The sequence below is a fragment of the Lacerta agilis genome, chromosome 4, assembly GCF_009819535.1.
Source record: "Lacerta agilis isolate rLacAgi1 chromosome 4, rLacAgi1.pri, whole genome shotgun sequence".
NCBI lineage: Eukaryota > Metazoa > Chordata > Lepidosauria > Squamata > Lacertidae > Lacerta > Lacerta agilis.
Genome location: NC_046315.1, coordinates 52,969,195 through 52,992,032, shown reverse-complemented (window position 1 = coordinate 52,992,032; position 22,838 = coordinate 52,969,195). Strand labels below are relative to the sequence as shown.

General features: G+C 41.1%; 1 protein-coding gene across 4 annotated transcripts in view; it reads left to right on the top strand.

The window, feature by feature from the left end:
- Positions 1 to 22,838, top strand: part of DSCAM (DS cell adhesion molecule) — a 325,361-nt gene that overhangs the window by 233,261 nt on the left and 69,262 nt on the right. For 3 of the 4 annotated variants that reach the window (XM_033147052.1, XM_033147053.1, XM_033147054.1), the window contains exons 12-18: positions 1,624 to 1,820; positions 4,542 to 4,638; positions 7,576 to 7,704; positions 13,230 to 13,397; positions 16,243 to 16,313; positions 17,861 to 18,101; positions 21,050 to 21,196. In XM_033147052.1, the coding sequence (XP_033002943.1) occupies positions 1,624 to 1,820; positions 4,542 to 4,638; positions 7,576 to 7,704; positions 13,230 to 13,397; positions 16,243 to 16,313; positions 17,861 to 18,101; positions 21,050 to 21,196 (1,050 nt within the window). Of the gene's footprint in view, positions 1 to 1,623; positions 1,821 to 4,541; positions 4,686 to 7,575; positions 7,705 to 13,229; positions 13,398 to 16,242; positions 16,314 to 17,860; positions 18,102 to 21,049; positions 21,197 to 22,838 lie in introns of those variants that run through there. The other variant, XM_033147055.1, reaches the window with a different exon arrangement.

Here is a 22,838-nt window from a genome sequence, read left to right as displayed (position 1 = left end):
TTGAGAGGGATTTGTTTGGGCTGGGGTTGGGGAAGAATTGCAGAAGGGGGGAAATTGTGTTCTGGGTATCCTTTGTAGGATCATCTGGATAAGCCCTTTAGCTTCATCAGCCATTGCTATGTCGATGGGAAGCAATTTCTGATAGCTGGGTTAGCTATAGAACTGCCTCTGAAAGGGGGGTATTTGTGTGTGACATTTTTAAAACTTATATAGCCTATAATTTCCATATTTTGAAGAGCAAAAAAGAGGAGAAATTTTCCAACTTCTACTTTTAACTGTGGATCGCTATGGCGACTCTCATTTTACATACCCTTGAAAAAGAGGATGTGTCCTGGAAAAAGAGGACATATGGCAACCCTAGCTTTTGTAACTTGGCATTTACCCCATTATTTTAAACGAGGGAATACACTGCTAATTCAACCCAGGAAGTTTATAATTGCTGTGATTGTATTTGTTTTTTTTTTTTAAATAACTGTATATTACGTTATATCATGGGACTTTATGGTGACTGGTGGCTGAGAAATCTTATAAACAAATAAGATAACGAAATAACTAAATCTGTAGCTAGGGAGACTTCCTTCCAACAAATATCAAATGAACATTCTTTAGTGGGTGTCGCAGCAGTGAATGGTATTGCCAATGGGTGGGGCTAGTCCACAGGACCCCACAGCTCCGCCCGTGAATTTATTCTACAGTGGGGGTCATGTACAATCAGCCTGCAGGCTCTATTTGTGCATGCAAATAATAGGGGCCAGATTGTACCCAGTGAGTCTTATTTGTTGTGGGGTTAACATATTTCAAAAAGTAAAATTCCGTGGACACAAGAGTTGTTTGAGCTTTTTTGAAAAGGAAATTCACCCCCCCCCCCAAAAAAAGAAAACACTTCTGACACGGGTTGCCATGCCATACACCTGGGTTTTTCTGGAAATTTTTACAGATTTTTGTAAATTATGTCTGGACGCTATATATATCGAGTTTCAGGTGATATCGTTTATCGTATTTTTAATGTAATATGGAAACGGTATTTAATTTTATTCTATCTCTTTTAATGTTGATGTTTAACAATCAAACAGTAACTCGACAGCAAGCAAATAAAAACAAGGCTGATGTCGCGGAATGTAATCTTCTGACAAAGTCTTAGATATTTTATGTATAAGCCTTATGGGATAAAGTTAGATGGTTGAAAATGGTTCCTAACAATGCTTGGTTAGTGCATATCATTTGAGAGCCACTTCTTAAAGCAGAAGCCATAGCTTTCAATCTTGCGAGCTAGTAGATTGGTTTGTTATCCATAGGGTTGACATGCAGAAAGGTCATGCCACCAAACGTTAGCATTTCAAAACAGCCATTAAAGTTATTCATTTAAAAGAGGCTATCCATTCTCTCCATGAATGCCTGCTTTCCTTGCAGGGGGAGGGAGGAAGTTCGGTGCTGTATGCTACACCAGGCAGTTTTTCTTCAACCGATATAAGCACAAAAGTACAAAATGAAATGGATTAGGTGGGAAATGAGTCAAAACAAGTGAGACTACCTAGTGAGCCCTCCTGTACAGCAATGTTGCATTTCCTCCTCCGCACGTTTTGCAGCAAGCTACTAACTTGTGTTCGTTATTTTTATTTTTAGTTCCTGCGATGATAACTTCCTATCCAAACACCACCTTGGCAACGCAGGGGCAAAAGAAAGAAATGAGTTGCACAGCACATGGAGAAAAACCCATCATCGTTCGCTGGGAGAAAGAAGACAGAATCATTAATCCTGAAATGTCCCGCTATCTTGTTTCCACGAAGGAAGTGGGTGATGAAGTGATCTCTACATTACAGGTAACATGAGCAACCTGCTATTTTGCCACTGCTGTTTGGTCACATGTTCTTTACATATAAGAGTACATTGTACACTCCACTCCCCCCCCCCCGGGATGATCGTGTTCACTGAAGTCCCTTGAAGATATGCCAAAGTGAACATTTCTTATTTTTTGGGGGGGGGGGATCTCACTTTCCATTTTGCATAGGGATGGGCCAGAACAGGTTAAACTCTGGCAATGTTTTACAAGACCGAATAGAACACGTTTTCCGCTTTAAACAGTCAGGGCCATGGGTGATGGATTTATTTTGGTGTGAGGGTCACTTTCTATCTTAGTCAACCTTCCAGTTGGACAGTGTGGCAAGCCGTGGACTTGCCCAACGTGGGTGTAGCAACCCCACAATCTATAATACATGCACACACATATAGGGGGATAGCTAACTAATAAATTAATGAACCAAACTTAATCATGCTCATTATTTTCAATGTGTCTACTCTGAGCAAAACTTAGCTGATTACCACCCATAGCACACCCATGATAAACTCAGTGTTACCATAATTATTTTTATTGTGATTATATACTGCCCTTCTCTCAAATGAACCCTGCACTACATGGTAAACATTATTGGAACATTGGTAGGCCACTCTCTTGCATCTAGTCTTTCCCAGTCTGCATTTTTGGGATCTTCACCTACAGGAGACCATATGCCCCCATGCCTGAGGAACGTTTCCATCTCAAAGGACAAGGAACTGTAGTCAGCCTCATTTAGTCCCTGCAGGGGCAAGCCAGGAGAAAATTGCTGAGCCATCTCTCACTACCCAGAATTACACTTCAGGCTGTTCAATACTCAATTCCTCCAAGGATTATCCTGATGCAGAAACTTTGTAACTTTGGTAGTGGTGTGGAAGTTTCCTTCAATGGAGGAACACATTTTTATTTTTTTTAATGAAACATATCTGCTGATGTGTGCAAATGATATTGTCGTGGCAGTAACTGATATTGGTGGGTCTTTAGGAAAGACCTTGCCAATGACAAGGATCATTCTACAGGATGATCTCAGATTATTGAGGGGAGCGGGTGAATATTGAACCAGCTTTGTATGCTCAGATTCCAGCTTCTTGTAAAGCAAACAGCTAAGGCTGAACGCAGGTGTACTTGCAAAGAGGAAAAGTGTGTGTGTGTGTGTGTGTGTGTGTGTGTGTGTGTGTGTGTTCTGCAGGAGGGTAATTTTTCATCTCCCTGTCTCTCCTTCTCAGATAAATAATTTGTTACTCTGCTCCTCATCTCCCCCCCTCCCATGTTTGGGGCAGGCTGCCTGCTGCACCCTAGGGATGGGGGAGAAGATCAATTCAGTTGGCATTCAAAGGCGAACCTACCAAATTCCCAGTTTCCTAAACAATATGAGAACCAAAACTCAGCGTTCCTTCAAAATTCACACTTCTCCAAATTTTGCAATGCAGTTATCCAAGCAAGGAGAAACAAAAATGCTGATGAATTTTCAGGGTGGTGTTTGTTTGTTTTTAAAGCAAAATGGAAATGTGGAGAACTGAATTTTAAGATGGGAAAAGTGAGAAACAGAGACAAAGAAACTGACTGATACATTCCTCCCCATTTCGCTCTATTCTATATGTTTTAAAAACACCATTTTTGATGTTTAAAAACTGTTCCAGGTTTTTACTCTGAAAACCCTCAGGCAGGTTTTCTCTAAAATGTTGAGAGAGCCTACAGGAGTGGAACAGACTTCCAGGGGTGGATGTTCACCCTCGAAGTCATCAGGCATCCTCATCCCCTTCCCCCCATCTATATGACATCACACTGAGGGATAAATGCCTGAATAAAGCTAGTGTGACATATAAAGTCACAGAAGCAGATCAGTGGGTGGGGCAGAGCCACTGTCCTAGCTTCCTGGGTCCCTGTTGTGTACTGGCAAGGAGAGGGGCAAGGCAGCAGGGGTGTTGGTGCAGTGCCAGCACACCCACCAAGCTAATCCAGCACTTCTGCTGGTCCCCCCTCTTCTTCCCAGTAAGCAACAGCAACCCACCCGCCTGCGAAGATGCCAGTGTGGCAAGTCTGCCCTGCCCAGCAAGCCACTTCTGTATTTTTAGAGTTTGTATACATCAAGTATTATTGGGGAAGTATTGTCAATCTGTCATGCTACATCACCGTGAAAGCACGTTATATCATTCCAAGAAGGAATTGAGAAATGGCAGTCAGATTCATCATTGCTCTGCAAGAGCAGAATTGGCTTTAATGCAACTTGTGCATTTACTTATTCATGTCTGTGTGGTGTGTGTCTTCCTGCCCATATGAGCAGGAATAAACAGAAGGCAAAATGAAAATAAAGAGGAATTTAGGGGAAATAAAAACTTATTTAAACCTGCTTCTGTTCAAAACTGTTCATGGGCCAAGCATCTAAGCCCCAAAAGTCTGACTCAGATAAGTGTGTGTGTGTGAGAGAGAGGTGTGTGTGTGTGTGTGTGAATGAATGTGTGCGTATTTGTGTGTTTGTGTTGTTCACATGTGTGTGGTGTATGTCTCTGTGTGAGAGAGTGGTGCAGCCCCACTCTTGCCTACCCATTTTTGTTTTGGACCACCACCCACTGGAAAGATGGCCCTGGGGGAATGTGAGGTTCTCCCATCCCTACTATGTGGAATTGCATTCAAAGTCTGCTTTGTAAAATGGCCTTGCATGCAACATTCCCTGTTAAATACATTTTCTTCTTTTCCATTGTCAATGTAGATTCTGCCAACGGTGAGAGAAGACTCTGGTTTCTTCTCCTGCCATGCCATCAATTCATATGGGGAGGACCGTGGAATAATTCAGCTCACTGTGCAAGGTAGGAAGAGGACAACGTAAGGAAAAAAACACAGCTATTGTAGTACAGTAAGTGTATGTCATGCTCAGAAATCTGTTGGGGGGTTCTAGTCCCTAATAAAACATAGTCATAACTTTCAAAAACTTAGAAACTGTATGAAAGGTTCAAACTCCATCTGTCCAGTTTGCACTGGAACTATTAAAACAAAGTTGCATACGTAAACGTGGGATTTTAGACACAAGTTTGACTTAAGTCTGCATTGCAACCATAAGACAACATAGAAACAAAACTAACACACGCTACAACAGTTTGGGGCCCATTTAAACACCAAGGGGCCAACATGGAAACCAACAGTAAACATTTCCTTATGTTGGGGTTTGAATCCATGTGTCATCCCTTATTGCACACAATGCTGACCAACACAACATCCATTCTGAATACTCGTCACTGTCATGCAGTCACTTCACCTGTCGGTCAACGCGCGAGTCAAAGGTGCTCAATATGTGAAATCCCTGAGCGGTGTTAACAGAAAACAAAATCCAGATACAACATTAAAACCAAAATAAATACGTCAGCTGAAACACAGAATCCTTCAATAAACCATGGAGCAAAATATAAATAAATAATAAAACAGGTGCTTAAATCAGCTCTTCTTCTTAATACATAAAACTGCAGTCTGGAATACTGATTTGTGAATAAACATGGCTGGTGCCAGTGAGCCTCAGGCTGTGATTCTGACACTTGCTTGGGAGTAAGTTCCATTCAACTCAGCGGGACTTAGCACCAAATAATTCAGTAGCAATAGCCTTGCAGCAGCCTAAATAGGATGAAGCAATGGGGTGAAGATTTCCTTTCTGGAAAAAAAGAAACAGTGTACCTGCTTTATATTTAGAAACAAAATGTTTCAAGTCTTATCAGCCAAAAGCTCCCAGCAATTACAGTGTATTTTCCCCCCATTCTGAAATTTGAGTATCAGTATGTCTTCAGGCCAAGTGTCCCCTACCATATTTCATGGTGGGGAGGTGGGGAAGCAAAGTCAGGCAGCGATCGGCAGGTTCTGGAGTGGCTGAGGTCAAATGTCTAGCCGAGGAAGAAATTAGCTATGGGGCTCTGCCTGCTCTGCCGTACTACACTTGCTCAATGCGCTTGTATGCCTTGGAGCTTATGGATAAGATGCCAAATCCACTCAGGAGTCACAAGCAACCTTTCTCCCAACCCCCAGCTTTCTGTGAGTGCAGGTTGCATCAGTTCCTGGTTAATCCTGGTACAGACTGTATGTACTCGCTAAGCCAGTCCCCTCAATAAACTGAGATTTTGATTCTCATTTGCAGTGAAGCTGTGGATAATACAAAGGTTGTCTGAGAAAAATGAGAAAATATATAACTGCTATCACAGAAACATGGAGTAAATGTTAGCACAAATGTTAGTATAGGCACACGTGAAAGATCATAGCATTTTTATTCTGGTTATCTAATTAAACTGGAACAAGGACTAATTATAGACTAAAGGCTTATCGGCATTTCTGTCTGCCATGCCACTTTGCCCCAGGAAAACCCACAGGTTGGTGCTGAATTGCAACAAACGGCAATTGGGTTTTCCACACATTGCTGTTTGTTCCAATTTATCACTAAAGAACAGTTTTTCCAGAAGAAAGCAGTGGGGCAAAGGCATTCAGAAAACATGGGACAAGTGGAAAACTTCTTGAACCCATGCTTTTTGGCATGGGACAAGCAGAAGTGTGAACAAACCCTAACTGTTGAGTTCATCTTCGCGTTTCTAATGTAGATTACAATCTATGAGAGGTATTCAACCAAAGCGTCTTGTCAGTGCAAGGATTGCAACTTGTGGAATTGGCACCCTTTCTTCCCTGTGCCTCCCCCCAAACTGCTCTATAGAGTCGGGGGAAGCCCTAGAACAGATTTAAGGAGATACAGGGATTGCATTGCACAATCAGAAATCATTGCACTGGCAGAAACTTCACGTAGCTCTACTTTGGAGAAAACCCATTATATACACACACTTGCTTCTGCCCTTTAAACCACAAAGATTATGCATGTATTAAATTCTACTGCGTATAGGTTTCAGGCCATTTTTTCCATTTAAAGCAGGGGTGGCCAACCTGTGATTCTTTAGATGTAGTTGCCGATGAGAGTTGGAGTCCAAGAACATCTGGAGGACAACACGTACCCCATTCCTGTTGTAATCCCACCACACACACACACACACACACACACACCGGGAGGGGGTGTAAGAGGGAAAGAGAGAGAGAGTCGGTTGTAATAGCATTACTTTCTCAATTCACTTACATGGAAGATATAGAAATCCCAATATAAAGAGGATATTATACCCACAACCTGTCCCGGGAGCAATGTGTTGTTTTAAAATAATAGTATAGAACAATACTACAATGGGGCTCTAAAATAAGATGATATCGAGACATTAACCCTTTTCAGGCATCCCTGGAGGCAATGCAGAGCTTTGCCTGGTGGCCTCACCTCTTCCCTCTAACTTTCCTACATCATCGGGAAAGCCTAGAAAGGGCTTGCAAGCACGTTCAGCTGAATATGTTTTCAGTCTTCCCCTCGATCATCCAGAGTTCCCAGTCATGAGGAACCCTTTAGCTATACTCAGCCAAACTTGCTTGCAATTCCCCTTCATGCTCTTCCTGGTCAATGAAGAAAATGGGGTGCTTCCCTGGCACATAAGGCCTTGCTCCCCGCACTCCCCTGAATACAATTTTTTAATGTTTGAATAGGGCTGTCACAAGTTTCTTAACTTAAATATTAACTATCCCTCCTTATGGGACCGGTGTGGGATAAAACGAATGTAAAACCCAGTGAGTGAAGGAAATGACAAGCTATCTTATTCTTCACAAGCCATATTTTTTCCATACTATACTCATTGCTGTTGCTGACGCACAGGTCTCTTGACTAAAACAGAGTTTGTCTATTTGACCAGAACCCCCAGATCCTCCAGAAATAGAAATCCGAGAGGTGAGAGCACGCAGCATTGCCCTCAGATGGACCATGGGATTTGACGGAAATAGTCCAATCACAGGCTATGATATAGAATGCAAGAACAAGTCCGGTAAGAGTATGTTGGTATGCCTGGCTTACAATTTTTAATTGTTTCCTGGTTTTATGATTTTTTTATTTAAAAAATCACAGTTCTCAGTTTTACTATTACTACTGAGAGTGGCCAAGGGTTCTGCTGACATCTTGTGTCCAGAATAGTTAGCATATTTGAATGGATGGTTTTCAACAGCGCCTTCTAACAAAAGCATCTTCGGCAGATGTAGTAAAGGTAAAATCAAAGGTAACTATGGGGTTGCGGCACTCATCTTGCTTTCAGGCCAAGGGAGCCGGCGTTTGTCCACAGACAGCTTTCCGGGTCATGTGGCCAGCATGACTAAACCACTTCTGGCGCAACAGAACACCGTGAAGGAAACCAGAGCGCACGGAAATGCCATTTACCTTCCCACTACAGTGATACCTATTTATCTACTTGCACTGGTGTCCTTTTGAACTGCTAGGTTGGCAGGAGCTGGGACAGGGCAACGGGAGCTCACTCCATCATGGGGATTCAAACCGCCAACCTTCCAATCGGCAAGCCCAAGAAGCTCAGTGGTTTAGACCACAGCACCACCCACATCCCCAAATGTAGATAACTGCAGATGTAGCAGTTATAGGAACACAGACAATTTGTACCTGGTGAGACTTCTTGTCCATCCAATTCAATATTGCCTACTCTGACTGGCAGCCACTCTCCAGGAATGTCAGTGATTGAACTGGGGACCTTCTGTATCCAAAACATGTATCCTGCCACTGAATTATGGTCTCTTCCCAAGACACAGTGCTCTACTCTCTGCAAGGTCTTGTCCAAGATTCAAACTTGGATCCACTCACACCTAAAGTGAGCTGGGGGCAGGCAAAATCTTAAGATGGGCTGAATAGCTGTTTACTGACATATTCCTTCCCAAGTCTTCCCCTACCTTCAACCCTGTGACATTATGGCTCTGGAGCAGAATCCTATTTTGATAAACCTCATCTGAATAGGCATGATCAGAAGAACCAACTAGTCATGAAAATGTGTTGGCAGACACTTGTATGACAACTCTGCTACTATCAATATACTATGTACTCTCTACTCCTTTGCACAAAAGCCCCAGACATTGACCTCCACCCCGCCTATTGCACAAACAGTTTGACCAATGGGAGTTGTAGTCTAGAACATCTGGAGGGCACCAGGTGAAGGTCTGTTCTAATCTGAGAAAGATGACAACATCATTGGAAGTGCAGTGGTCTTAGAGAAGTCGCTGAATCAAAACGGGCCTGTTTCAAAACAGGATTAATTTCAGGTACCTATCAGCAGTCCAAATCAAATTCATCCAATTTAATCCACCCACTTCCAGATCAGATGTGGGACAAGAGGTAGGGGCAGCCTACCTGTTTCTAATCCGCATTTGACAATTCCTTATTGTTAAAAAGATGAGTGGGATGTTGAGGTAGCGGGGCCATTTGCAATGTAGAGTACTGTCTGCCCTGTGCGTGTGCAAGTCACAAATACCTATTCGACAGTACCAGTGACCTCCCTGATGACGAACAACACAAGATTCTCCTCAGGCCCACGTCAGCTGGAAGTCCAATGGTCAGCCTGCAAAGACTCGCTTTGCCTCAACACTAGCTAGTTTCAGTTCTTGTGTAAGAGCGCTCTGCATGCTGCGCTATTGCTTTGAATATGCTGGACTATGCACTATATATAGCCCTCTTCATAAAGTGGAGGACCACTGTAGCCCGTAGTTTAGCCTCACTTTTGTCTGTATTTTTATTTGCCTTATCCATTCATGTTGCTTATTAAACAATGTGTTGCAGAAAGAGCAGATTCAAGGTTTTTCTTTTTTTGAAAGCTGATGTAGTGTAGGGTCAAAAAGTGTGAGATGTGGGGCAGAAAACTCCCTGTTCAGATCTCACTTCAATGCACTCAGTGGCCTCATACAAGCTTTCTTTTAGTCTAAGCCTCCCATTTGCTAAAAATATAAACCCCAGATAATAATTCTTACTATAAAGGTCACTATAAATTGTATGAAAATCACTTTACATACTCTAAAGCTGTAAACATATTCTGTGGTAGTGGGAGTAAGACTAGTACTTACAGTTGCAACATCAGCAGTATTTCACAGTGTAAAAAAATTATAATCATACATTTTTTGGGATGGGGAGGGAGAGTACCGTAGATATTCTCAAAGTTGCCATTCTAAATAGGGCCACTAGATGGCACGACATACCAAGTAAACATGTCAGTGGAATCCATTAGTATTACGGTAATATATAGTTAGGATGGTATATGCAGGCATTCCCTATACAGAAATCGGTTTAAAGGGGGTGGAATGTTATGTTTATTTGTGTTATATGAATTTTGCCTATTCTATCGTTAGTGGATCATGATTGTGAGGATCAGAGTAAATGAAAATAGCATGCTTCCCCAAAAACAACACAAAATTGTGTAAGGGGATTTTTAATGCAAGCTGATAAAATGGAAAAGGCATAATTAATGGAAGGGGTTGTCTCAAAGCTGTTTCACCTCTTGCACAGAGACTCAAAGTCAGTTTAAATATTTAGAGAAGGCACATAGAACAGTCTTGGTAGGACTGTACCACTTTAGGCTACATGAGTGAGATTAAATGTTGGAAAGTATCTAAAAACCTGCATGTGAAAGAAAGCCTAACAGGGCGACAATGAGTCTCGAAACCTCCGCACACTTGCATCCTGGGTTTTCAGAAGCTGGGAGTTTTTGGCATGGGGGTACCTGAACTGATGAAATGTCACCAGGCAGGGCTATAACAACGTGCCTTTTTCTGAACATTTGAAGGTACTCACATGCAGGTGCTGTTATGTTGCCTAAGACTACTCATCACTAGTCTCCCTTTTAATACACAAGTTACGGGTGTTTTTGTACATGGCATACCGAATAACAGTTGCACAGCAAGATGCTTTTTGTAGTTGATTGTATACAGGTATTTTGATGAAATTGTGCATGTATTTTAAGATCTGAGGCATGCACTGATAGTATAATCGCTATATCAAGAAACCTGTATATACCAGAACAATATTAGGGCACTCCGTTCTAATACTAAAATCTGTCTGTAAGAATGGAAGAGTTGAAACAATCCCTTATTTCCTCATTTCTCCCTCCATATTACAGAAATCAGAGGAGATTCACACAACCACATCTGCCTTTTTTTCCTGACACCAATTATTATTTGGTTTCAGTCAGCTTGTTTGAGAGATTGTTCTCATATGTTCAGGGTCATGTTTGGCAATGGTTTAGTGGAAAATCTTAACATTCAGTAGCTCATTTTAAAGCCCCTATAGCTATGCCCCCAAGGATAGTCTAAAAAAGCACACAGGCAAAACACACACACACACACACATAAAAACACACACACATATCCCAGGTAGTGCACATTTTGGGAAAGCTCGCTTTGAATTGCAGTACAGTTGTTACTTTCTAACACAAATTTAATATACAAGTCTTTAAAAATAGTGCAGGAAAGACTCTTTCCATGTAGAGATTACAGATCCTCTGTGTTCCAACTTCCCAAGTTTACAACACTGGCAAATATTGCTCCTGCAGATGACATCATAGCTACTGTTGTGGGGAAAACCTGGAGCTGCATTTCTCTGCTTTCCTGTTCAGCAAATCATTGATCCTTGGAAATCCTCAAATACTGTACTAAGATTTCCAAGTCTCTCAAGCCTTGGAGATATGTTTATTGACCCATACACTGGGCTTTTTTGTGTGTGACAGCATTCACCAGGAAGCCCATGCAGAAGCACAGGGTATCTGGGTACACTTGCGCCAGGCCTCAGAGGGCTAAGTCAGCCAGAGGCTGGCATGCCAAGAACAAGTCTCCCACCCTGGGCCTCAGACAAGCGCTACACAGCCCTGCTTACCAGTATAGGGTACTGGCACCTATCTTTTTTGCTGCCCATGGCAGCCATTTTGTGCCAGTAGCTTTTTATCAGTGCCTCACTTTTGACCCCCCAAAAACACTGCCTGTACATATGACATATCTGAGGATATCAATGCAGGGACAGAGAAAGCAAAATCACCCCTGACCTCTGCTTCTTTCTCTAAAGATCTGAATAGAAACTTCGTGGCTCCATAGGTGCCAACTGCTAACATCCAAGGCAGTTTTGCCCTTCCCCTGATATATTTTTTGAGGGGGCCGGGCCCCCCACAATTTTCAGAGGGCTTTTGACTCCGCCCCGGCTCCTTGTGACATCATGTGTGCGACATCAGGACGCTGCATGATGTCGCGTCAGGCCCCTTCAATCAGCTAGAGAAGTTGGCGCCTCTATGTGGCTCACCTTCCACTTGTTAGAAACCAAGGGCTTTGGGCATATGAAATAAAACAGATGATTTAAAATGACTGGTGAAAGGCCTACTTACCATTATGTGAGATAACCATGAAATATTACTGGCCTCACCCCAGTTTCCTGTGGGCTCCTGGCAGCAGAGGCCAGTCTAGGCTGAGAAAATAGCTGCACATCTTTCCATGACTCGCCAGAGGGTTGTTGCCACAATAGGATTGGCATATGCAACTGACTGATGCAAAAGAAACGCTCCTGAACACATGTGAGTGTGTCATATTGGAGCTATATCTTCAGAAATGACTGCCAGCCTCTTTCTGCTTTTCAATTTTTTATAGTAGCTTTTGAAGTTTGCTGTTTTGATGGTTGGTGCTTTCCTCCTCTTCTGTTCCCCTATGCTTGCCCCTTTTGCTCCCCTTTCCATTTCCCTCCCTTCTCTCTGAGTCAGATTGGCAGATGACCAAAAACCACTTGGTTTACAAACACACAACTGCACAGACATGCAAAGCCACACACATGCACACACAAATAAGTGCCGTGGAGGAAATGAACCAAAGGCAGTACTTATCACAAACCTAGGGAATATGTTGTTGCCCATTGTAAGCCTCTCTGGTATAAATTACTTTGAAAATGAAGTGGATGAATTCATGCGTTTGTTACATGTCTGTCAGTGGCTACAATTCATGGTATTCCAAACTGGTTGAAGCCTCAACTGTCTAGTATGAAACAGAGATTGACAATAGAAAACAGCTGTGACCATCAAGCCCTGCTTGCAGTCCTCCATGAGGCATGTGAGGGGTCCCTGCCATTATACAAATTGCTGTCCTTGGGTTTCATGTCCTTGCAGAATAAATGTAAGTTCCTCTTTGAACCTGTCGTTCATGTTACCTGTGTTACTCAAACATGGGTCTGGGGGTGTGCTGAGGAGCCCCACCCCCTAGCAAACAGTGTGGCAATCTGTACTGAGGTAATATTTATACAGTTGTTTGCATGAAGGTTCCCACAGTTGCACTTTCACACAAAGGCTAGGTGATGGGGCTACTTTGCATACCCCAGCTCCCATGTTAAGTTAAATCAAAGCATTAATGCCTAAAGAGGGCTGGGTTATTTCCTCATTTAATGTTCACTTCACCAGTGTTATTTTACCTTTGAAATGCAGTGCTGCTTGCTAACTTATTAGTTCAATGTTTGAAGGAAGGAAGAAAAATGAATTAAATTTCCCACAATTTCTTCAAACAGACTCCTGGGATTCTGTGCAAAGAACCAAAGATGTTTCCCCACAGCTGAACCAGGCCACAATCATTGACCTCCATGCTTCCTCCACCTACAACATCCGCATGTATGCAAAAAATCGCATTGGCAAGAGCGAGGCCAGCAATGAACTCACAATTACCACAGATGAAGCAGGTATGTTCTACATTGATCCTAATTGAATCTAACCTCAACTTGCCTATTGTTGGATGTATGTGTTTTTGGCATTTTGAAGAGCCAAGGGGACTCTGTGTGTGACACATTGCTGTATGGACTACAAAGATAATTCCTTAGTAGCCCAAGATACTGCAGTAATCTTTTTAAAGTCAGCAGTCTAACATTAGGCATTTAAACCCACATGTGAAGCCCCTTAAATAAGCAATGGTTCATAATTAATAGTGGTTTTATTTAAGACAGTTTAATCTTTTTGTTTGTGTACTTTGCCTTAATGTCTTGGCTAAGAAGGAGTTTGTAAACACAAGGCCACGTCATTGAAATACCTAAAGCTGTGTTCCCGAGTAAATGGCATTCATTTTACTAATTATTAAATTTTTATCCCACCCTTCATCTGAAGATCACAGTTTTCAATATAAAAACACAAAAATACATACTATAATAACAAACAAAAGCAATAACCTTCTGGCATTTTAGTGCCTATGCTAATCTAGAGCCTGAGTAGGAGATACGACTGAGTGCGAAAACAGTTTGATTCTTTTGGTCATATTTGTAATGTTAACTTTATTCCCCACTTTCCTTAATGGAGTCAGTGTTCTGGAGACACAGGGTGCAGGGACAGGGATATGATGGAGCCGCTGTTTATTTGCCTTATCCCACCTTTCTTCTAAGTTGGAGTTTCAGGAGGCTTACAACATTCTAAAATGTCAATTATAAAATACAGAATAATAAAAACAAACTAGTTAAAAATAATAATTAAAATGCATTACGGCATATTTAAACCAGCAATTAAAATATAATTTGCTCTGACAGCTGCCCAGTTTCCAAACGCCTGTCTGACTAGGAAGGTCTTCTCCTGTCGGCAGAAAGATTACAAAGATTTAGACAGGAGAGGGGTCCATTCAGGTGCAGGAGTGACTGCGAAGAATACCAGTCTGAGGAAGACATCTGGATATGAGAATGGAGAACATGTGTAGAACATCTGGATATGAGAATGTGAAGCACTATCTGTTTTAGAAAGGGCTATATGGGAAGTATTTTAGGTATTGGGCCAATGTCCAGGAAAATCTGGACATATGGCAGCTCCTGTTGGCAGTGCCGTTTTTGCCTACTTTTGGCAATCTCAACCACTTTGCCAATAAAAAACAACAGCTCAACAACTTTTCTGCTTGAAATATGGCAACCCTAGTATTTCTTATCTGCGGGTTTTCATTTAACTGAAAATTAATATGCCAGGTTAATCAACTGACCTTAATTTGCAGATTAGCTTCCCCAGCAACGCGCAACCTGAATGTCATCTTCTATTCCCTGCTGCGTGGCCTAGTTTTGCGACGGCTGACCCTTTCTTTTGCTCTCATTATGAAGCTGTCCGTTCAGAGCGTGAGGTCAATTGTAGGGAGCCGCCATCAAAAGCAGATGATTTACTCAGGGTGAAACTGGAGGAGGGTAGATCAAAGCTTCAGAGGCATCGCAATATTTGTTCCCTTGGTATCAGTGAGGAATATATGCACAATATAGGGAAGTGCCACCATTTGTCATTGTTTCCTTTAGTTATTTTAGTTTGCTTTTACCTCAGGTGTGTTAAATGAGTATGGATCCCCAAACATCTAAGAGATGCCTGAGGGCAGGGAATGTAATGAAGGCTTTACAAAAATAACATCATTCAATATTTAACAGAAAGGTGGGTGGGGGGAGTAAAACCGCACTGGCAAAGGTGTGCATTGCATATTGTATACTATTGTGGCTTCAGGCTGCCAGAATCTTTTGTTCAAAGGTAGCATCTAAAAAAGGCTCCTGCAGCAAGAGGAGAATCACGGAGTACACACAACCTTTTCATTAATTTGCTGCTAACTCCTTGGCTCTCAGATGTCTCTTCCACTTAAAACAGCAACAGCGCTCTGCAGAAAGACACAGGGATGCCAACAGGGCTTTCTGCACCCATTACATTGTATGTGGATTGGGCCTTCCACCTAGATTCAGTGTTCCATCACTAGGCGCATATGGGCCATTTCCTATTAATTGCCACTGAAACCTTCATAAATATGCTTCAATGGAAATTAAACAGATCATTTTTTTTTTTGTTCTGGTACAGGAGCATCATTTACCCTAAGCAAGCCAGAATTGCCTACTTAATTTCATTTCTGTTGTCATATCCAGCTCATTATCTCTCATCCGAATTCTCTTTTCTCCTTAACACTCCCTTGGTTGTTTCATACTCATAGACACTTTAGCCTCTCATCAGAAGACAACTGAGTTTGTCAGCAAGGCTAGAATTTGTGGTCTTATGCTTGGCTTTGAAATGTTACTCTTCAATAAATAGAATAATTTCTCTGTTTAGCTACTCTTTTCATTGCTTGATATAAGAACTCAAGAAGAGCCCTGCTGGTTCAGGCCAATGGCCCATCTAGTCTAGCATCCTAGAATCATAGAATCATAGAGTTGGAAGAGACCACAAGGGCCATCCAATCCAACCCCCTGCCAATCCTGTTCTTGATTGTTGTTGTTTTGCCAAAATTTGCATTCATCTTTCTTCTGCTCCTTTGGACAACACTTCCATTTCTGAAAGAAGACTCCTTACCTCTGCTAGCTTCCTTGGCTGCCTGTTAACCTTGTGGGCATACTCTTGGCTTTGGTGGCACTTTTCCTGATCTGCAGTATATATTCTAGCTGAGCTTCTGTTATTGAGGTTTTGAGCTTCACATTGACAAAAACGCTTTGCTATACCAGCATTTCTGAGGTTATGAATATTGTGTGTTACATTATGTTCTGTAGCAAAAGTGACGAGCTTAGAATGTTGATCCACCTATTTCTTTTCTTTTTTTACCAGCTCCTGATGGACCACCTCAAGATGTTCAACTTGAGCCCATATCTTCACAAAGCATCAGGGTAACCTGGAAGGTAAATAAGTAGCGTACAGTGGGAAAGGGAAAATAGGCTGTGCTGGGATGATATTACTGAGGCATGAGCCCACAAAAATGAGATGCATAGCTTGGTGAATTTATACACACAATGCTTGTGGCTAAATTTTCAAAAATTACTTTGCAGCTGAATGTAATTGTGTGCTAAATTAAATTTGCATGCAATTATATGTTCCTGTGATTGTGCCTTTTTGAACATCTTATTATCAGAAATACAGCTGCAGTGCAGGGGGAAAGTTTGTAACTGAATTTTTTTAGGATACTTCTTGAGTTTTTCTGCAAACTATAGTGAAAATCAATTTGCCCCACGAGGCAACATTTTTAGAGACATGGCACTGAAGCGCTGCACTATAATGCTCTTTATGAGCCAGATTTCCAGTTCTTGTTTGAGGCTGGTGAGCTATAAGTACAGCAAGCCTCTACTGCCTGTGGCTGTTGTACCCTAGAGCAGGCTTCCTCAAACTCAGCCCTCCAGATGTTTCTGGCCTACATCTCCCATGATCCCTAGCTAGCAGGACCAGTGGTCAGGGATGATGGGAATTGTAGTCTCAAAGCATCTGGAGGGACGAGTTTGAGGAAGCCTGCCCTAGGCAATGGGTTTATTAATGATCCTTGAACTAGATACATGCCCATCATTGTTTTGCTTGGCATGCCAATGAAACCGGGGAAGGTTGGTGTGATGACGCAAATTAAAAAAAAAAAAAATCCTGTTGCCCAAGGCTTCATAAAAAAGCCTACGCTTCATTCATTATCATTGCAAGGGCAAACTAGGTTTATTGTATTGCAGCTGCAAAGGTATAGCACTATTTAGGATCGTGATGCTCTTGGTTGGTGTGCTCTCCCTGCTCACCTTCCACACAGATAATTTGATTAACTTGTTCATGTTATGTATGTAAAACATACAGTCTCTGGTCCTAAAAACGCCTTTGTGACGGGTGTATTTCAGAGGCACGTGGGGCTCAGTAATGGGGAAACAGCCCCAAATTGTTGCACCTTGGGTCTGAGATAGCATAATACCTTCTCTTTTTTGCCCAAAGAATGCTTGATGGCCCCGCCTCCTCTTATATGACAAACTGGTATCCACACTTTTGGATGGGGAGACTGCTCTGTCAGGTCAAGGACAATGAGACTGTCATTTAGCATAGGTCATACACGATCCTAAAACCAACTTTAACAAAAATTAATATAAAATTATATGAAGACATATACAATTTATATTAAAAGGCAAGACTTGTAGTGAAAAGGGGTGGGTCCTCCTGTCACTTTTCAGATGACAAAACTGGGCTTTCTTTTCTACTTGCATTCCTGAAGGGAAGATTTATACCCACTGCTACTAGCATCAGTTGCAGAACTCTAGCTTCACATCCTTCATTTAACCATCATCATTGTAAACCTAGAGCGAAACATCGTTTGGCCTTGATTTTTAGCTGCATGGTCTTTGGGAATGGAGATTTCTCTCAGCTTGTAACTTAACACGGCGATGTTCAACATTATGTTCAAAGTGTGTGCTACTCATACCTTCTTTAGGCTCCAAAGAAACACCTGCAAAACGGAATTATTCGTGGATACCAGATTGGTTATCGAGAATACAGTGCAGGGGGGAATTTCCAGTTCAACATCATCAGTATTGATACGACTGGGGACAGTGAAGTTTATACTTTAGATAACCTGAAAAAATTCACTCAATATGGCATGGTCGTACAGGCATGCAATCGAGCAGGAATCGGACCATCTTCTCAGGAAATTATCACAACCACTCTTGAAGATGGTAAGTAGTAAGCAAGCATGCAAAAGTCACATATTCCTCTTCTCCCAGGCCTTTGGCTAATTAAACAATATGAGTGGGTAGCCGTGTTGGTCTGCCATAGTCAAAACAAAATCGAAAATTCTTTCTAGTAGCACCTTAGAGACCAACTGAGTTTGTTCCTGGTATGAGCTTTCGTGTGCATGCACACGTATCTGAAGAAGTGTGCATGCACACGAAAGCTCATACCAGGAACAAACTCAGTTGGTCTCTAAGGTGCTACTAGAAAGAAGTTTCGATTTTGTTTAAACAATATGACCTTTTAAACTGAGCGGGTTATTGTTTTTGTTAGTTATTATGGTATGTATTTTTGTGTTTTTATATTGTAAACCGCCCTGTGAGGAAGGGTGGTATACAAATTTCATAAGTAATAAAATAATATATTAATGTGGTTGATATTGCATGGTATTATCAGTTGATGCTTTATATTTTCAGAAAATATAAATGTAACCTGAGCTGAGCTGTAGAGAAAGGTTAATTTCAAAATGGAGGCCTCGTTGCCTTGGAAGTTGGCAAATTTCTTTACGGCAGCCTTCTCCAACCCAGTGTCCTCCAGATGTTTTGAACTACAGATCTTATGAACCCTGAACACTGGTAATGCTGGCTGCGGCACACGCAACTTTCTGGCATCCAGCCTGATATAGTGAGGTTCAGAGCACAGCTATAAAATCTGAAATTACTGACTTCCCTAATACATGACACTTTCTAAGAACGATGTGAGGTGTATTTCGAAGTAAAGCAACAACAGAGTGCCCTCTTGTGGGAAAAGGAGATTATTCAGTCAGCTAAGTAAATATCGTAGTTAAAAACCATGCACTCATATGACTAGGTTCTCAGGTGTTTAAAATAGTCAGAAGACTCTTAAAATAATTACCAAGTAATAACATGTGAGATGAGGTTCCTGGGTATGGTAATTAAACAATAAGAAGGTTTTAAATTTATGAATGCTTCCTTCAATAAAGCTTTATGGAATTAGGATGCCCTTCATGGATGAATATTTGTTTTTCAGATAAAACACATACTGTTGAGAGATTCTCGGCAATATTTTTAGTGATGTTCTGCCAAGTCTAAGTCTGAATGAGAAATTATTCTATGTAGTGAAAGATTTACAGATATGAGCAATGTTCCAGCTGAGGCAATCTTCATATACAGCTGAGATTGCCTATTGCTGACTTGAGAGACCCCAAGCTCTCATGGACTGTATTATCCCACTGTTAGTAATGGGAGTCCCATATATGCAATATCTTTGCCGTGGGCATTGCATTTAAAATCATTTTAGCTCTCTTTTCCTGTTAATTAGACATTTCTTAATTTATTTATTTTTTAAGTTCAGATGTTATTGATACTCTCCATCTATTTATAAAAATGTTTTATAAATTGGCCACCATTTTGTTTAAATATTGAGAATGGCCACAATCTGGCACTATTGTTATGTGTGCAAAAATGCTGAGCACAAACCCTCCACCCTTTATGCAAGTGGTGGAAAGGGGGGGGGGTCTGAATATTTTCTAAGTGATGGTATGGAATAGCCAATATTTATTAGTGTGGGGGCTTTATTAGAAAATGTCTTGGCTAACTCTCTTCGGATAAATGTTGGTTCAGTTAATACTGAATGAAACTATGTTGTTAGTTTAGACTAGTAGATTGAGGAAACAGTTTCCTTTTTTAGAGTATACATGCGTTAGAGTGGCAAGATAGAGGTAGCAGTGGTTGAGGAGTGATAGTGATAATGATTTGTGACCTATGATGACAGCAGTTCTTTGCAGTTCCTTTATGGAAAATGCACAGAGTAGCTTCATGATAACTGGAGGTTCTTTGGTCAAATTTACACCATAATCCATCCATGCATTAAGAATACAAGAAGAGAGCCCTGCTGGATGCCTCTGGAAAAAAATACCAACTGGACATGAGCACAGTAGCACTCTCCTCATTTGTGATTCCTAGCAATGATATTCAGAAGCACACCACCTACAACTCTGGAGGTAGAACATAGCCATCATAGTTAGGAATCAGTCAAAGCCAGACATCCCCAAACTCAACCCTCCAGGTGTTTTGGCACTACAACTCCCAGTACCACTGTATTTCGCTCTGGTCAGACCTCACCTGGAGTACTGTGTTCAGTTCTGGGCACCACAGTTCAAGAAGGATACTGACAAGCTGGAATGTGTCCAGAGGAGGGCAACCAAAATGGTCAAAGGCCTGGAAACAATGCCTTATGAGGAACGGCTTAGGGAGCTGGGTATGTTTAGCCTGGAGAAGAGAAGGTTAAGGGGTGATATGATAGCCATGTTCAAATATATAAAAGGATGTCATATAGAGGAGGGAGAAAGGTTGTTTTCTGCTGCTCCAGAGAAGCGGACATGGAGCAATGGATTCAAACTACAAGAAAGAAGATTCCACCTAAACATTAGGAAGAACTTCCTGACAGTAAGAGCTGTTCGACAGTGGAATTTGCTGCCAAGGAGTGTGGTGGAGTCTCCTTCTTTGGAGGTCTTTAAGCGGAGGCTTGACAGCCATCTGTCAGGAATGCTTTGATGGTTTTCCTGCTTGGCAGGGGGTTGGACTGGATGGCCCTTGTGGTCTCTTCCAACTCTATGATTCTATGATCCCTAGCTAACAGGAACAGTGGTCAGGGATGATGGGAACTGTAGTCCCAAAACACCTGGAGGGCCGAGTTTGGGGATACCTGGTCAAAGCCTTATCCACCAGGAATATGTCTATACTCCTGTTAAAGCCATACAAGTTTTGCATTGTCTTACAAAGCTATTCTTGTAAATATTCTTCCCAGTGTTCTTTTCCGCTGAAAACACATCAAAGGAAGACAATATTGTGCATATTGGGGTTGTTGTTTTTTTAAAGTAATATTTTCCCAAAAATCTGACATGATTAAATGTTACACTATCTAATTTCAGTTCCCAGTTCCCCACCAGAAAACGTCCAAGCAATTGCTACATCACCAGAAACCATCTCTATTACCTGGTCTACACTAGCCAAAGATGCTCTCAATGGAATTCTACAGGGATTTAGGGTGATATACTGGGCTAATCTTTTGGATGGAGGTAGGTACTCTTGCTTGTCAAGGAGCATATAATACTTTTTCAGGATGAGGTTATTTCCCTACCACAATTTATATTTTTAGTATGCCCTGAGTCCACTCTGTCCTGTGTTCTACTCCTCTTCGGTTCAGATTTACCTAAAATAATTTCTAAACAGAATTCTGGAATAGAGGACCACACCGTTTGCTGCAGCTTTGAGCTGCTGATGTGGACATACTTTTTGATAAAACACTGCAGCAGCAACAAAAAATAGTAGTCTTGATGTGGTGGTATAAATGATTGCAGTAATATTCTTTTCGTGCAGTGTTTTATTGATTTATTGTGGATTGGTAAGCACTGCAGTGAAAAAATCTTAATACAGCTATACAGGTGAAACTCGAAAAATTAGACTATCATGGAAAAGTCCATTTATGTAAGCAATTGTTTTCATTAGCTACTGGAGTTTAATATATGAGATAGACTCATGACATTCAAAGCGAGATATGTCAAGCCCTTGTTTGTTATAATTGTGATGATTATGGTGTACAGCTGATGAAAACCCCAAAGTTGAAATTGATAATTTGGGGTTCTCATCAGCTGTACGCCATAATCATCACAATTATAACAAATAAATGCTTGACATATCTCGCTTTGCATGTCATGAGTCTATCTCATATATTAGTTTCACCTTTTAAGTTGAATTACTGAAAGAAATGAACCTTTCCACGATATTCTAATTTTTCGAGTTTCACCTGTACATACAATCACATCAATGGAGAATCAGTGAATAAATCCTAATACATCATTTCTACTCCAGAAACAAGATCAGGTAATAAAGAACTCTGAAATCTGGGGAAGATTTTGAGGAAGAATTTTGAAAGCTTCACTAATACTCTCTGATGCAACCCAGGTGCTAAACTACCAATGAATTCATTTGACTGTGCATTAAACAGGGTGCTGCTGGTAATTAACAGATATTAGTGTCCTCTCTTAGCACCCTGTGATGGTTTCCACTTCCTTCGTAATCTGTCACATGCTCACAGCATCGGTATTTTGTTGATTACTAAAACTCACCTGTTTATGCAGCCTTCCTGGGAATATGATATTTCAATATCAGTTTCTGTTGAACCTAGAAATGACAAGGTTTTTTAATGTATATTTTAGTGGATTGTTTTAAGTTATTCTGATATACGCTGCCTTTGCAATCTCTAGTTTAAGGGTAGTAAAAAAAATTAAATAACATAAATAAATGTAATGTAATACTTGTCTAGATAAGTTATTGATCCCACTCAATAAATCTTTCTATGATCCTTTTCATATGATGCCCATGTTTCATTTACTTAGCTTCCTACACTGCCATTATGGAGTTTTAAAAACCAGTAAAATATAATGCAATTTCATAATACGATCTAATCCTGATTATTATTATTATTATTTTTTAGAAAACATGCCTATGAGTAAAAAATAGCACTTTATTGATTTCAAAGTGTATTTGCAGGTCTGTTTTTCTCTGTAAGACATTTCCATATTTGCTATTAAATGCACAGTATGGGCATTTAGCATGTTTATTTAGTAATCACAGCCATGTTTATTCCTGCCATAGTTACATATTTTAATCCAATGATTTCTTTCATAGGCTCACCACAGTATAATGACCGCTCGATGC